Source organism: Mirounga leonina, unplaced genomic scaffold (assembly GCF_011800145.1).
Source record: "Mirounga leonina isolate KUSES-001 unplaced genomic scaffold, KU_Mleo_1.0 Mir_151, whole genome shotgun sequence".
NCBI classification, from domain to species: domain Eukaryota; kingdom Metazoa; phylum Chordata; class Mammalia; order Carnivora; family Phocidae; genus Mirounga; species Mirounga leonina.
Genome location: NW_023270377.1, coordinates 8,080,244 through 8,093,832, shown reverse-complemented (window position 1 = coordinate 8,093,832; position 13,589 = coordinate 8,080,244). Strand labels below are relative to the sequence as shown.

The window sequence follows — 13,589 nt, the reverse complement described above, 5'->3', positions numbered from 1 at the left end:
TTCAAAACTTAAAATAAGTATCATGTTCTCTGAGCAGCCTTCCCCTCTCCTCTGCCCTACCCAGCCTTCACCCTGGGACATACATGCTTAGCCATATGTCCTCACTAGTGCCCAGGTTTCAATCTCATAATGCTTGTAAACCCTAGTTTAATTATCTAGTTGTCTTCTCCACTAGGCTAGAGGCTCCTTGGGATCTCTTTTCAGTATTTTGTTCAAAATTCTCAATATATAGTAAGCATTTGGTGAATGTGGAGGTTAGAGCACAAGCAGACAATAAATGCATATAACTCATCCCTATTGGAAAAACAAAACTAAAGGATACCTGATTTTTTCCAAATAAAATCTAGATTATTTGATTCTTACAAAAAATTAAAGTGCTTTTTTAGTTTAGTAAAAGTAATACTTCCTGACTAATGTAGCAGCATGGGAGAGACTGAAGTTAAAAGAAGTGAAATGTGAGCAATAGGGATCCAGAATTGGAATTCAAATTAGGATGGTGACTAGGTGCAGACAAGCTCCATTTTTATAGCGTATCTTTTTTTTTTTTTTTTTAAGATTTTATTTATTTGAGGGGCTCCTGAGTGGCTCGGTCGTTAAGCATCTGCCTTGGGCTCAGGTCATGATCCCTGGACCTTGGGATCTAGCCCCGCCTCAGGCTCCCTGCTTGGCGGGAAGCCTGCTTCTCCCTCTCCCACTCCCGCTGCTTGTGTTCCCTCTCTTGCTGTGTCTCTCTCTGTCACGTAAATAAATAAAATCTTAAAAAAAAAAAGATTTTATTTATTTGAGAGATCACAAGTGGGGGGAGGGGCAGAGGGAGAAGCAGACTCCCTGCTGAGCGGGGAGCCTGATGCAGGACTTGATCCCGGGACTCTGGGATCATGGCCTGAGCCAAAGGCAGACACTTAACTGACTGAGCCACCCAGGTACCCTTTAGAGGGTATCTTATATAAACTAAAAGATTGGTGTCTCAGAGTTCTGGGGTCCAATACTAACACTGTTATATAGACCAAACGTATAAACATGTTTGCCTGCCTAACAAAATTTTGGACAAAATCCAGATTACAGTCTACTTTTAAAAACAGAATTACCTAGTAACTCTGGACCTACACCCTTAGTAACATGTCCTCTTTAAATACGACATGAACTTTCCAGTTGCTTCAGTTCCCCACTGCTTCCAGTCAGGTTTTCTCATTCGTTTGCCTGACTGGTTTCTAAAGGCATTCAAGTTTGCAACCCCAAATAGCCTCCTAGAATCTCAGCCTTTCTAGGGCCCAGTAAAGATCCAGCTGTCTAAATGATGCTTGCATCTTAGTTCTTATTCACTAGTTTTCAGACTATGTTTCTCTGTACCCCATCAAGGGATAGTCTAGGGGATGTGGCAAGAAGTGGATGAACAAGACAGGCTGAGCCATTCAGCCTCTCAGCAGCCCAAACTTCTGATTAAATGGAATTAACTTTGATTTCATTGTTTCACATACTGTGCTTCCTCAAAAAAAAATTTCAGTTGAATCAAAGATTGGAGATATTAAAGGTTTTCTTTTGTTAGTGGTAGAGCTCTAGTTCAGGTGCTCAAGTCCAAACCCTCATTTTGCCAATGGGAAAAGAGACTTTTAGAGGTAAAGTGATTTGTCCAAGGTCACAAGGCTAGTTAATGTCGGAGCTGCCTACATTCAGATAACTAAAGCAGAAAGAGTAAAACTTAAGCAAACAATATCTACCTCTTGCCTCTTTGCTATTGTTTGCAAATATGATGTGTACTGAAATTTTATTTTTTGTTAGCACATTAAAAACCCCAGTGTATAATATAGATTAATATTTAATTTAGCATTCAGTTTTGATATCCTTTAGGCTTTTTTGGAAAATTCCTACTTATATAGAAAAAAAGTCTAGATTACCCTGATTCCAATTAAAATACAGCACTTCCTGTACTCTGAAACAAATAATACATTATATGTTTAAAAAAAAAAGAAGAAGATAGTAGGAAGGGAAAAATGAAGGGGAGGAAATCGGAGGGGGAGACGAACCATGAGAGACTATGGACTCTGAGAAACAAACTGAGGGTTCTGGAGGGGAGGGGGGTGGGGGGCTGGGTTAGCCTGGTGATGGGTATTAAAGAGGGCACATACTAAATGGAGCACTGGGTGTTATATGCAAACAATGAATCATGGAACACTACATCAAAAACTAATGATGTAATGTATGGTGATTAACATAACATAATAAAATAAAATTTAAAAAAGAAATACAGCACTTCCAGTTTTGGAGACCCTAGATAGTTCACTGGCTAACAAATTCCAGCTACTCCGTAACAGATTTTATGAACTGTATTCTTAAAATAGTCACCAAATGCTTCCCTAGTGCAATACTTAGAAATCTTTATTATTACCCTACTGGATTCATGTTCATGGTTTCTCCCTTTTTCTACAGGTGGTCATAACGTCACAATCTCCTTGCAGTCCAGGACTGGGCACACCCATATGCCTTCTGTAGTTGGCGTCCTTGTCTTTACCCAGTTCTGGTTCTGGTTTCCTCTTTCACACTTCCTGTCATTGGCTTATACCCCTACATGTGTCATTGGCCTTAACAAGGACTTAAAGGTATGTTCGTGAGACCTGTTTTGAGTGTAACTTCTTCACTGTATCCTAACCACCCACTCACAAGAGTTTTCGTGAAATTTTAAAGATTAGTTGTCATCTCACCAATATTGTATTTCCCCTTTAAATTGAGTCATGACCTTGTTGAGTGGAGTGTGTCAGTGGAAGCTTTGAAAATCAATCTCATTACTAACTGTAACCTTGGATGAATCAGTTGGGAGGGAATGGTGAGAGGGGGCAAATATAAAAATATGAAAAAGCTTTATAAATCACTCTTATCAATTTTATTTAATACTGAAATTCTTTGGGAGCTTTTGAAGGATTTCATGCAGATAAATGACTTGATGAGATTTGCATTCTAGAAACAACATTCTGGTATCAGTGGAAATCTATTACAGTGAATGCTATTGCAGTAATCTGGGCAAGGAAGAAAGGTGACCCGAACTAAATCTTAGGAAGGAGTGAAGGTTTGAGACAGGGCCATGTTTCATAGTTTTGTGATGCTAGAGTATTTAAAGGAAGAAAGGATTACTGCTAAAGGGAAAAGGAAAATGGGAGGATGTCTCTCTGGTAGTGGCAGAAAATGAGGCCAATGTTGAGCCGAGGAATCTGACAGAAACTGGTCACATGACTCAAGGACTGAGGGTGATACATCCCCTGTCATCACACCATCCTTTTTTTTTTTTTTTTTAATGGGGTTTGTGCTTAGGTCTTTCTCAGTCCTGTGGCCGTTCTTCTGTCTTCTCAGAGGCCTTTTGACCTTCAAATAACTCTTACATCTGCTCATCACTTCTGTTACAATGTTCTATTAAATTTCAAAGTGGAAAAATTGGGGGCCAGAAAATGGCTGATAAAGACTGAGTAGTTCATCCAGTGGACTTTTTTTTCCAGTATAGCTATACAGCCATTTATCCCTAAGTGTTTCAGTATAAAACTACTCACATTTATAAATATTGAGCAGTTTTATCTTTCAAAATAAGAATCTTTAGGTTTTCCAATCCCTAACCTTTAACACTGTGGTTAAACATCCTATATAATCTATAGGGACTTTTTCTTCTAACACACAGTTTTCTGATCTGTTTCCATTCTTTACAAGGAAAGTGGGATTAAAAAGACAAGATTCCTTATCCTAGTAAACATGATGCCTATTACCATTCTCTATCAGTGTAAATTGGGGAAATAGAGAAAAATTCAGACTAGTGAAGTTAACACCTAGTCAATAAGTAACGTGAAGCTGACTTTTTCCATTAGACTCATGTTAGACTCTTGTCAGGGATTATGTGGTATAGAAACTGTACAGACTTGTATATATTGTTGGAGTGGTATAGGAGGGTATGTGGAAGTTAGGTATACAGGTTAGATAGCCAAATAACACTTTACAAAGGAGGTAACAGTTGACCTGATGCTTACACCATGAGTGGGACTTAACCCACTGAAGCAGGGTACACGTCCAGTAAAGATGAGATCAAGGGGTGCCTGTAAACAGGCACAGAGCTTCAGTAAAGTATGGAACTGCAGGTAGTTCTGTAAAGCACTTCAAAACAAATTCAGTGTAAGAAGACAGATGCCTATAAGGGAGTACTGTACGAGAACATTTAGCCTGGATTGAAACTTTATTGTATGCTTGCTAAGAGCATAGGATTCTTAAATCTTGATTTGGGTTTTTTTAACGTAAGGGGGAAAATTCTTTTATTTCTTCAGATGCCGAAAGTTCAGTATAAATCAAACTGTAAACCATCCACATTTGCATATCCTGCCCCTCTGGAAGTACCAAAAGAAAAAGAAAAGGAAAAGGTAGGTTCTTTGTTCCCTTGAGCAGCATTTATACTTATATATAGAAGCTACTTAGTGTTTTACTAGGGTTTGTTTTAAATATTTTTATGTTTTAGGGGCCCTGGTGGCTCAGTCATTAAGCATCTGCCTTCAGCTCAGGTCATGATCCCAGGGTCTTGGGATCGAGCCCCGCATTGGGCTCCCTGCTCCGTGGGAAGCCTGCTTCTCCCTCTCCCACTCCCCCTGCTTGTGTTCCCTCTCTCACTGTCTCTCTCTGTCAAATAAATAAATAAAATCTTTTAACAAAAAAATAAATATTTTTATGTTTTAAATTAGATATTTTCAAAGTAACACTCTTATGGTAAAATCTAACATTACGCAAGAATGTAAAGTAAAAGCGCTTTTTCTTTCCTGGTCATCCAAGTCCCATGTTGCAGGAATCATAATTTGAACCCCTCCAAATGTTTTCTCCACACGTATCAATACTTTTTCCACCATAGATAGAATTATTTTTGACATACTGTTCTGCAGCTTACCATTTTTACTTTAACAATTAATCTTTAAGGGGCATCTGGCTGATTCAGTCAGTAGAGTGTGCAACTCTTGATCTCAGGGTCCTGAGTTCAAGCCCACATTGAGCATGGGGCCTACCTAAAATAAAACAAAAAGTAATAATCTTTAAAAATTTCAATATATATGGATCTCATATTTGCCCCAGGCAATCCCTTTATGTATATATACCATTATTTGTCTTCTCGGTTCCTCATCTGATGGACATTTTAAGGTGATTTCTAATTAATCACTGTTACAAATGAGATTAGAGTAAGAGTCTTTATACACGTATATGTGTGAACTTGTACAAGTGTATCTGTAGGTTAGGATATTAGATGTGATTGATTAAAAGTAATGTACATTATTTATTTTCATTTCACTTTTATGATATTTACTGCCAGGAAACAAAGTAGTATTGTAGAACTGAGTTCTCTTTGGGCTTGTACCTTTGTATGTAAGTAAGAGATTATAATTACCCTGTTCACTTCTTCTAGGTTTCCACTGCTGTGTTATCTATTACCGCCAAGGCTAAAAAGAAGGAAAAAGAAAAGGAGAAAAAAGAGGAGGAGAAAATGGAAGTGGTAGGTATAATTTGGTGATCATACCAAATTATACATCTATCTCTGTCATGGTCCAGATTCTTCCTTAAGTGAACATTACCATACCTTGCTCTTGGCTTCCCTTAAATAAGTATCCTGTTCCAAGCAGAGACTCCTATAGTTTTAATTGGAAGATACTTGAGTTCTTGGAGAAAATGACAACTAAAATGGGTTTTGAAGGGCGGTGTAGAATTTTCAGACAATGAGATGATGGTGGGAGAAAAAAAGGCCCTTTCAAGCAAGGAGAATATCATTTATTTAAATAGACCCTCTTTTTCTGGTCTCTCTTGATAGAAAAACCTCATCCTTTTAAAACCAAATTACATAGCATTCTCACTCCTAAGCACAGTTACTCTCTCTGTCCTCTGAGTCTAGTATGACTTTGGTTGTACTTTAATTATATCTAATCCTAGCTAACTTTTGTACCTGAGAGTTGCTCAGTAAACTTATCAAACATTATTCAGTGATACAGAAGAGAAGTGAACCTTTGTTGGGCTATTTTTTAATATTTTCCAGGATGAAGCAGAAAAAAAGGAAGAAAAAGAGAAGAAAAAAGAACCTGAGCCAAACTTCCAGTTATTGGATAACCCAGCCCGAGTTATGCCTGCCCAGCTTAAGGTCCTGACCATGCCAGAGACCTGTAGATACCAGCCTTTCAAACCAGTAAGTTATCGATGGCCCTTAGCTATATACCAGTGGGATATTAATTCATGGGACAGTGGTATATTGACAGAGGAGGATAAATCTCCAGAGCGTTGGAGAAAGCTCTCTAGTACAAATAAATCTGTATATGAAGAATAGTATAAATGTATTTTTGTTTGTAACTCTTCTGTCTGGTTTAAAGATAAGTGCATAAAGCAATCATAAGTTGATGTGCACACACTGTATAAAAGTGTAAAGTTAAAATATGCATTAAATATGTCAAGGTTCTGGCTGCTATAGCAGATTGCCACCTACCATTTAAAACTGAATGGCTTAAACAACAAACATTTCTCACAGTTCTAGGGGGCTAGAAGTCCAAGATTAGGGTACCAGCATGATTGGGTTCTTAGTAAAGGCCCTCATCCTACATCTTCTCACTGTATCTTCATATGACAGAGAGAAAGGAAACTAGCTCTCTTCGTGCCTCTCCTTATAAGGGTACTGATTTTATTACTAATGGGGTCTTCACCCTGGTGACCTAATTGCTTCCTAAAGGCCCACATCCTAATACTATCAGGGGGTTAGGATTTCAACATATGAATGGCAGGGTGGAGAGACACAAACATTCAGTCCAACTACACAAAGGAGTAGGGAGATACCGTTATATTGAAGTGTAGTTTTTGTATACTATTGAAATTAAGTTACTCTTTTTCAGTGAGATTAAGCTGTTAATTGCAACCCCAAAGGGAACCACCCAACAAAATAACTCAAAAAGTAGACTAAAACAAGAAAATTAACCTCAGTACACTAGAAAATATCTGTTTAATACCAAAGAAGCCAGCAGTGGAAGAATTGAGGAACAAAAATATGTAAGACATACAAAAAACAGCAAAATGGCAGGAACAAATCTTAGTTATCACATGAGATGTCTTTTTTTTTTTTTTTTTTTTTTAAGTAACCTCTAGGCCCAACGTGGGCCTAGAACTCATGACCCCAAGATCAAGAGTCTCATGCTCTACCAACTGAGCCAGCCAGGGGACTCTAATCACATAAGATGTAAATGGACTAACCATACCAGTTAAAGGGCAGAGATCAGCCAAATGGATAAAAAAGAAAATGATCCAACTATATGTTCTCTACCAGAGACATACTTTATGGGACACCTGGCTGGCTCAGTCAGCAGAGCATGCAACTCCTGATCTCAAGGTTGTAAGTCCAAGCCCCACCCTTGGGTGTAGAGATTACTTAAAAAGTAAAATCTTAGGGATGCCTGGGTGGCTCAGTCAGTTAAGCGTCTGGCTTCAGCTCAGGTCATGATCCCAGGATTCTGGGATCAAGTCCCATATCGGGCTCCTTGCTCAGCAGGGAGCCTGCTTCTCCCTCTGCCTACAGCTCTCCCTGCTTGTGCACTCTCTCTCTGGCATATAAAGAAATAAAAAATCTTTTAAAAAAATAAAAAAATCTTAAAACATACACACACTTTAGATTCAAAGATTGAAGTAGATTAAAAGCAAAAGGTTGAGAAGATATCCCATGTAAACAAGTAACTAAAAGAAAGCTGGAACAGCTATACCAACATCAGACAAAATATACTTTAAAAGAAAAATTGGGGGGCACCTGGGTGGCTCAGTCATTTAAGCATCTGCCTTCCGCTCAGGTCATGATCCCGGGGTCCTGGGATCGAGCCCCACATTGGGCTCCCTGCTCAGCGGGGAGCCTGCTTCTCCCTCTCCCTCTCCCTCTGCCTGCAGCTCCCCCTGCTTGTGCTCTCTCTGTCTGTCAAATAAATAAAATCTTAGAAAGAAAGAGAAAGAAAAGAAAAATTGTTGCTGGAGACAACATTTTACAGTGGTAAAAAGGTCATGAGCCGCCTGGCTGGCTCAGTCAGTAGATCGCGCAATTCTTGATCTCAGGATTGTAGGTTCAAGCCCCACATTGAGTATAGAGATTACTTTTAAAAAATAAAATAAAGGGCACCTGGGTGGCTCAGTCATTAAGCGTCTGCCTTCGGCTCGGGTCGTGATCTCAGGGTCCTGGGATCGAGCCCCACCTTGGGCTCCCCGCTCAGTGGGAAGCCTGCTTCTCCCTCTCTCACTCTCCCTGCTTGTGTTCCCTCTCTCACTGTGTCTCTCTCTGTCAGGTAAATAAATAAAATCTTTTAAAAAAATAATAATAAACCTAAACCATGTTGCTATAAGGCTCTTCCCTTATGTTGTATATATTGCAGGATTTGAGTTGGATTATTTCATTCCAGTTGAGCATGAAATAGTACAGTTATAACCTGGAGCCATCTGTTTCCAAAATACAGGAAGTCCTTATTGTGAACATAAGTATTTTCTTGTTTGGTAGATGATTCATCTTTATTTGGTCCTTTAGAAGGCTCAGGTAAACTTTTAGACCTTGGAGGATTAGGACAGTGGCCTTGTACTATGATTGTTCTTGGGTGCATATTGGTAGTAAAGGCAGGGTCCATTCATAAAATGGCTTTCTTCAAGGAAAGCAGACTTTTTAAGGGAAAGAGTTAGAAAATAATGTGTATGAATATGTATGTCGAGAGAAGGGAAATAGTGCAGAAATTCATGAAGGCACACCGGTTTTATAGCATGGCAGGGCAAAGTTCCAATGAATAAAAATCAGATTAGGTTGAACTGCAGAGCTATTTTGTATATATGTGAATCATCTGACTAATGTGCTTGTGCTGCTTTTCCTTCCCAGTAATTTGCTTTGGTAGAAATAATGTTTTTCCAGATGTGCCTTGCCACTTGACTGATTTAATTACAGAGAGTAGCTTTCCATTTCCTTTGACACAGGCAAGCAAATAGAGTAAGATTAGCACACAGAGACGGGTGAATAGTTTGGTGTGTGAATTTACTTCTGCTGATATGTTTGGGAGAGGGCTAATAAAATGCTTCTACACTCTAGTTCTTTTTTGTTTCCCATCTACTACGTCCTCGTCTTGTATTGCAAGGATTTGTAGATTAAAGTGAAAAACATTCAGTGTATCTGTGATATATGTTGTTCACTCTGTCATTCTGAAATCGCTGGAAAGAAATTGGCTTTTCATTTGTAGATTGTCTTTTGTATCCAAAATGATAGTTTTCTCACAAGTACTAAAGTATCTATTAGAGTAGTGGGCTTCTCAAACTTTAGTGTGCATACATATCACCTGTGGGTCTTGTTAAAATGCAGATTCTGTAGATCTAGGTCGGGTTATGTTTTCTGCATTTCTTTTTTTTTTTTAAGATTTTATTTATTTATTTGAGAGAGAGAGAATAAGAGACAGAGAGCATGAGAGGGAGGAGGGTCAGAGGCAGAAGCAGACTCCCTGCCGAGCAGGGAGCCCAATGCGGGACTCGATCCCGGGACTCCAGGATCATGACCTGAGCCGAAGGCAGTCGCTTAACCAACTGAGCCACCCAGGCGCCCTGTTTTCTGCATTTCTAACAAACTCCCAGGTGATAATGCTGCAACTGGTCCAGGAGCACGTGTTGAGTAGCAAGGCATTAGAATGCCGTGTTTGGACAGTAAACTTTCTCTCTACAGTCGTACCGCGGCAGTGCTGGAAATACTGCTCTTCAGTTGGGACACATCGTCTAAAAAGAAGAGTACCACATGTTCTGCCACTGGGCTAAGTTTGTAAATACTCCGTATAGATCACATTTTTCTGTATCCTTTGTAATGTACGTTGATTGTTTGCTTTCCTCGTTTAGTTCTCAGACTAACTGAAGGAATGGAAGAGGAAGATCTTATTAGCCGCTTCTTGCAGCTGAACAGTTTGTCAGGGTGTAGCTTCACACAGGCGTACGTGCATGGGTTTCCTGGCGCTTGTCTGGTGAAGTGTAGTTCTCTTCCAGTTCTTTACTTCCAGATCATTGAAGTAGCCTTAAGGTACCATTTAACAAACACGCCCTCTAGACCCTGGAGCAGTCTGAAAATATGAGTGGAATTTGTGCTTCTTCATTCCTTGCTCTGTGTTTACAGCTCTCCATTGGAGGCATCATCATCCTGAAGGATACCAGTGAAGACATTGAAGAACTGGTAGAACCTGTGGCAGCCCATGGCCCAAAAATCGAGGAAGAAGAACAAGAGCCAGAACCTCCAGAACCATTTGAATATATCGATGATTAAGGACCAGAGGTATGTGTAGAATAAAATTGTGTATCAAGGGAAATCTGTTTGTCAATACATCTTAAATGTTTCCGGCAGAGACATCGTGTCACTTTTTCCATTCCTTTTGTGCTTTAATTCCTGTTTACCTACATGGTATTAAAATTTCCCCTCTTTTTGACTTGTTCAGTATACATAACCTCCAATTCCTTTTTCTTTCTCCTTTGACTCTCTCTCTACACTCTAGTGTTTGACCAGTGCTGTTCAGAATGGCTAAAAACTATTCTCATAGGTCCATGAGGCAGTAGGGAGCTTGCTCCAAAATGTCAATCTGTTCAGTGCTTCTTTCATTGAAAAAGCTTTGCTTACCCCCTCACCCCAAAAAAGAGTCAACTGAACTGACCATTTGCTCATGATAGAGTTGATTTACACCTTGATGTGAGCCCCTTATTACAGATCAGTTACAGTTTACGGCCGGCACTGGTTCATGGATCACTGATTCATCTCTCTCTCTCTTGCTCTCTCTCTCTCTCTCTCCCTTTCCTTTGGTGATACTTTTGGCACTAAAAGCCTTAATATTCATTTACTCACTGAAGTTGTCAAACATCTAATGTGTGTAAGACACAGTGCTTAAAGGTACTTCAGTGTCAGCTTAGACTATATAACACAAAGCTTTGTCCAGTTGAAAAAGATTATGATGCCAGTATTCTAACAGTGTTGAAGTAGGTCTTTAGATGCAAAAAATTAGAATAATCTAATGTCATGAAATTGTCGTTCTTATTTCCCCCATTTTTTTGAATCACATATTTGAAGATGCATGTAAACTATATAATAAAGGTTTTCTCATTCCACCCTAGTACAAATACATTGTCAGACAAATAAGCATTTAGTCTTCTCTTCTACTCTTTAAAGAAAATAAGAAGAGTATCATTTATTACCTAATGACAAAAGAAAAATAAATTTAAATGCCAGGCTGTAAATCTAGCACCATGGGTGTTACACACTGACTAGCAATTAATGAAAGCTTTTACAGAAATCTCAGATAAATATTAAGGCAGAAGCCCTACCATTAGTAGGAAAATATATTCAAACTCCCAAAAGTGTTTGGACCTTTGATTGAGAGAGGGAGATTTATACTAACTTCCTGTCTATGTAAAACTGCTTTGAAAATTAGCTTTGGGCCTTTGATGGTTTCCTAAGCTTTACCCAACCAGCACGTGGCGGTATTGATACCATAAGCACTCAGTCTCTCTGTGGAACGAACAGACTCACATTAGCCCCCTCAAGCCTTTCGCCACACTTACCTTACTAAAAAACCTCCTGATTAATAAGTCTTTCAAGGCAATTAACTACAAGATGGCTTAGAAGTTTTTAGTTAGAAATTGGATTTTTTTTTTCAAGATTTTATTTATTTATTTGACAGAGAGAGACACAGCGAGAGCAGGGACACAAGCAGGGGGAGTGGGAGAGGGAGAAGCAGGCTTCCCGCGGAGCAGGGAGCCCGATGTGGGGCTCGATCCCAGGACCCTGGGATCATGGCCTGAGCCGAAGGCAGATGCTTAACGACTGAGCCACCCAGGCGCCCCAGTACTTAAGTGTTTTTTTTTTTGTTTGTTTGTTTTTAATTTTATTTATTTATTTGACAGAGAGAGGGAACACAAGCAGGGGGAGTGGGAGAGGGAGAAGCAGGCCTCCCGCGGAGCAGGGAGCCCGATGCGGGGCTCGATCCCAGGACCCTGGGACCATGACCCGAGCCAAAGGCAGATGCCTAACGACCGAGCCACCCAGGCACCCCAGAAATTGGATTTTTTTTTTAAGCAAACTCTAAACCCAATGGGGACTCTAAAACTCCTGGGATCCAGTCACATGCTCTGCCAACTGAACCAGCCAAGCACCCCAGAAATTGGATTCTTACTCTTTTCCAAAGGATAAAATATTCAGTCTAGAGGGAGTGTAAGAACTGTAGTCTGTCCTATCGAACACTGGCATATTAGGACTGCATAGGCAGGGTTAGGGGCTAGTTTTAGACTTCAACAGCTAGTGGTGAAAAAAAATTTTTTTCTTTTAAACAAAGAATGACCCTAGCTTTTCCCCCTGCCCCCTTCCTTAGGCTCTCATTGCTCGTCTGAAGAAGATTGTCCAGGCCCGTATTGGAGATGCCTGTGAAGAAATCCATGCTGAGACCTGCTACTCACTGCATGTACCATTGCCTCCGCGCTGACCCGAAGAACCTTGTCTCCAAGTCTTTGGTGAAGAGAAGATATATGACTATTTAGTGTGCTCTTTCACAGAACTTGGTTTTCAAATAAATATATTAAAATCTCCAGATGGATGAGGACTTTTTAATTTGTTTGTTTTTCAGCCTCAATTTTAAATAAATGGACCTAATACCCCCACACACCATGAATTGCCTAGACCCAGAGAGCTAAATCCTTGATTGCCAGGATGAGTATGCATGATTTTCATATTGATGAAAAAGTTAAACTAGTTTATAGATTATTTGAAAAATAATGGGAAAAAAATAAGAAAAAAAATCAACCTTGTTCTTCACTCCAAAAATTCTCTGCAGTTTTTTTAAATCGGGTTGAGGGTATGAGGTACCGTGATTTACTGAAGAAGTCCCTTTAGTGGTCCAAGGGAAATGTCTGTTTAGGCAGCTCAGAAGCATTATTTAAAAGTAAGCTTTGCCTATTGTTTCCTGCTTTTGACCCTGTTGAAGACAACAGGTACAAAATCATTTAGCCACAGGATTTAATAATGAACTCTTTTTTTCCTTTTTCTACCCTTTTTTGCCATGTGCTTCTTAATTTGAGGTATAATTTAAATATAATGCAGAAATTTGAAGTGTATACAGCTTGATGAGTTTTGACAAGTACAATTTTGATTTCTGTATTATCAGGCCTTAGATGTTGGGCTCTTGAAATAAGCAGACAGGGTCATTATTCTGACAACCACCCCTTCTCATGTTCTTGGCATATGAAAGGGGACATCTGATACACTAGGACATAGCAATAAGAGCTAGATTTGGAGGGTTTGGTGGGGTGTTTTGTGTTTTGGTCTTCAATCATGTAAAATAAAAGTAGGTTATTTCCAGCATTTATATATGAATGGTTCTTTATTCCAGCCTTGATCCTTACACTTTTTAATTTAGGGTATAGCCTTCTGGGTCTGTGGGGGGAAAACTATCACTAGAGGAAACCAGTGCCCAGATAGATAAGCCCTACTACAATCATCCACCACAGCTTGGTTGCTAGGTCCAGGTCTAAAGGTTACTAATCCCAAAGGATGGCTCCATTCATTGGTTAATTTCATTGTGTCCTCT

At 39.5% G+C, this 13,589-nt stretch overlaps 1 protein-coding gene across 1 annotated transcript in view; it reads left to right on the top strand.

Annotated features, from left to right (window-relative positions):
• PSMD1 (proteasome 26S subunit, non-ATPase 1) overlaps nt 1–12,593 on the top strand; it is a 91,663-nt gene extending 79,070 nt beyond the window's left edge. The window contains exons 20-25 of the mRNA XM_035006903.1: nt 2,428–2,597; nt 4,296–4,388; nt 5,414–5,500; nt 6,035–6,181; nt 10,142–10,297; nt 12,378–12,593. Coding sequence (XP_034862794.1) covers nt 2,428–2,597; nt 4,296–4,388; nt 5,414–5,500; nt 6,035–6,181; nt 10,142–10,288 — 644 coding nt within the window. The 3' untranslated portion in view covers nt 10,289–10,297; nt 12,378–12,593. The remainder of the gene's footprint in view (nt 1–2,427; nt 2,598–4,295; nt 4,389–5,413; nt 5,501–6,034; nt 6,182–10,141; nt 10,298–12,377) is intronic.
• The last annotated feature ends 996 nt before the right edge of the window (nt 12,594–13,589 follow it).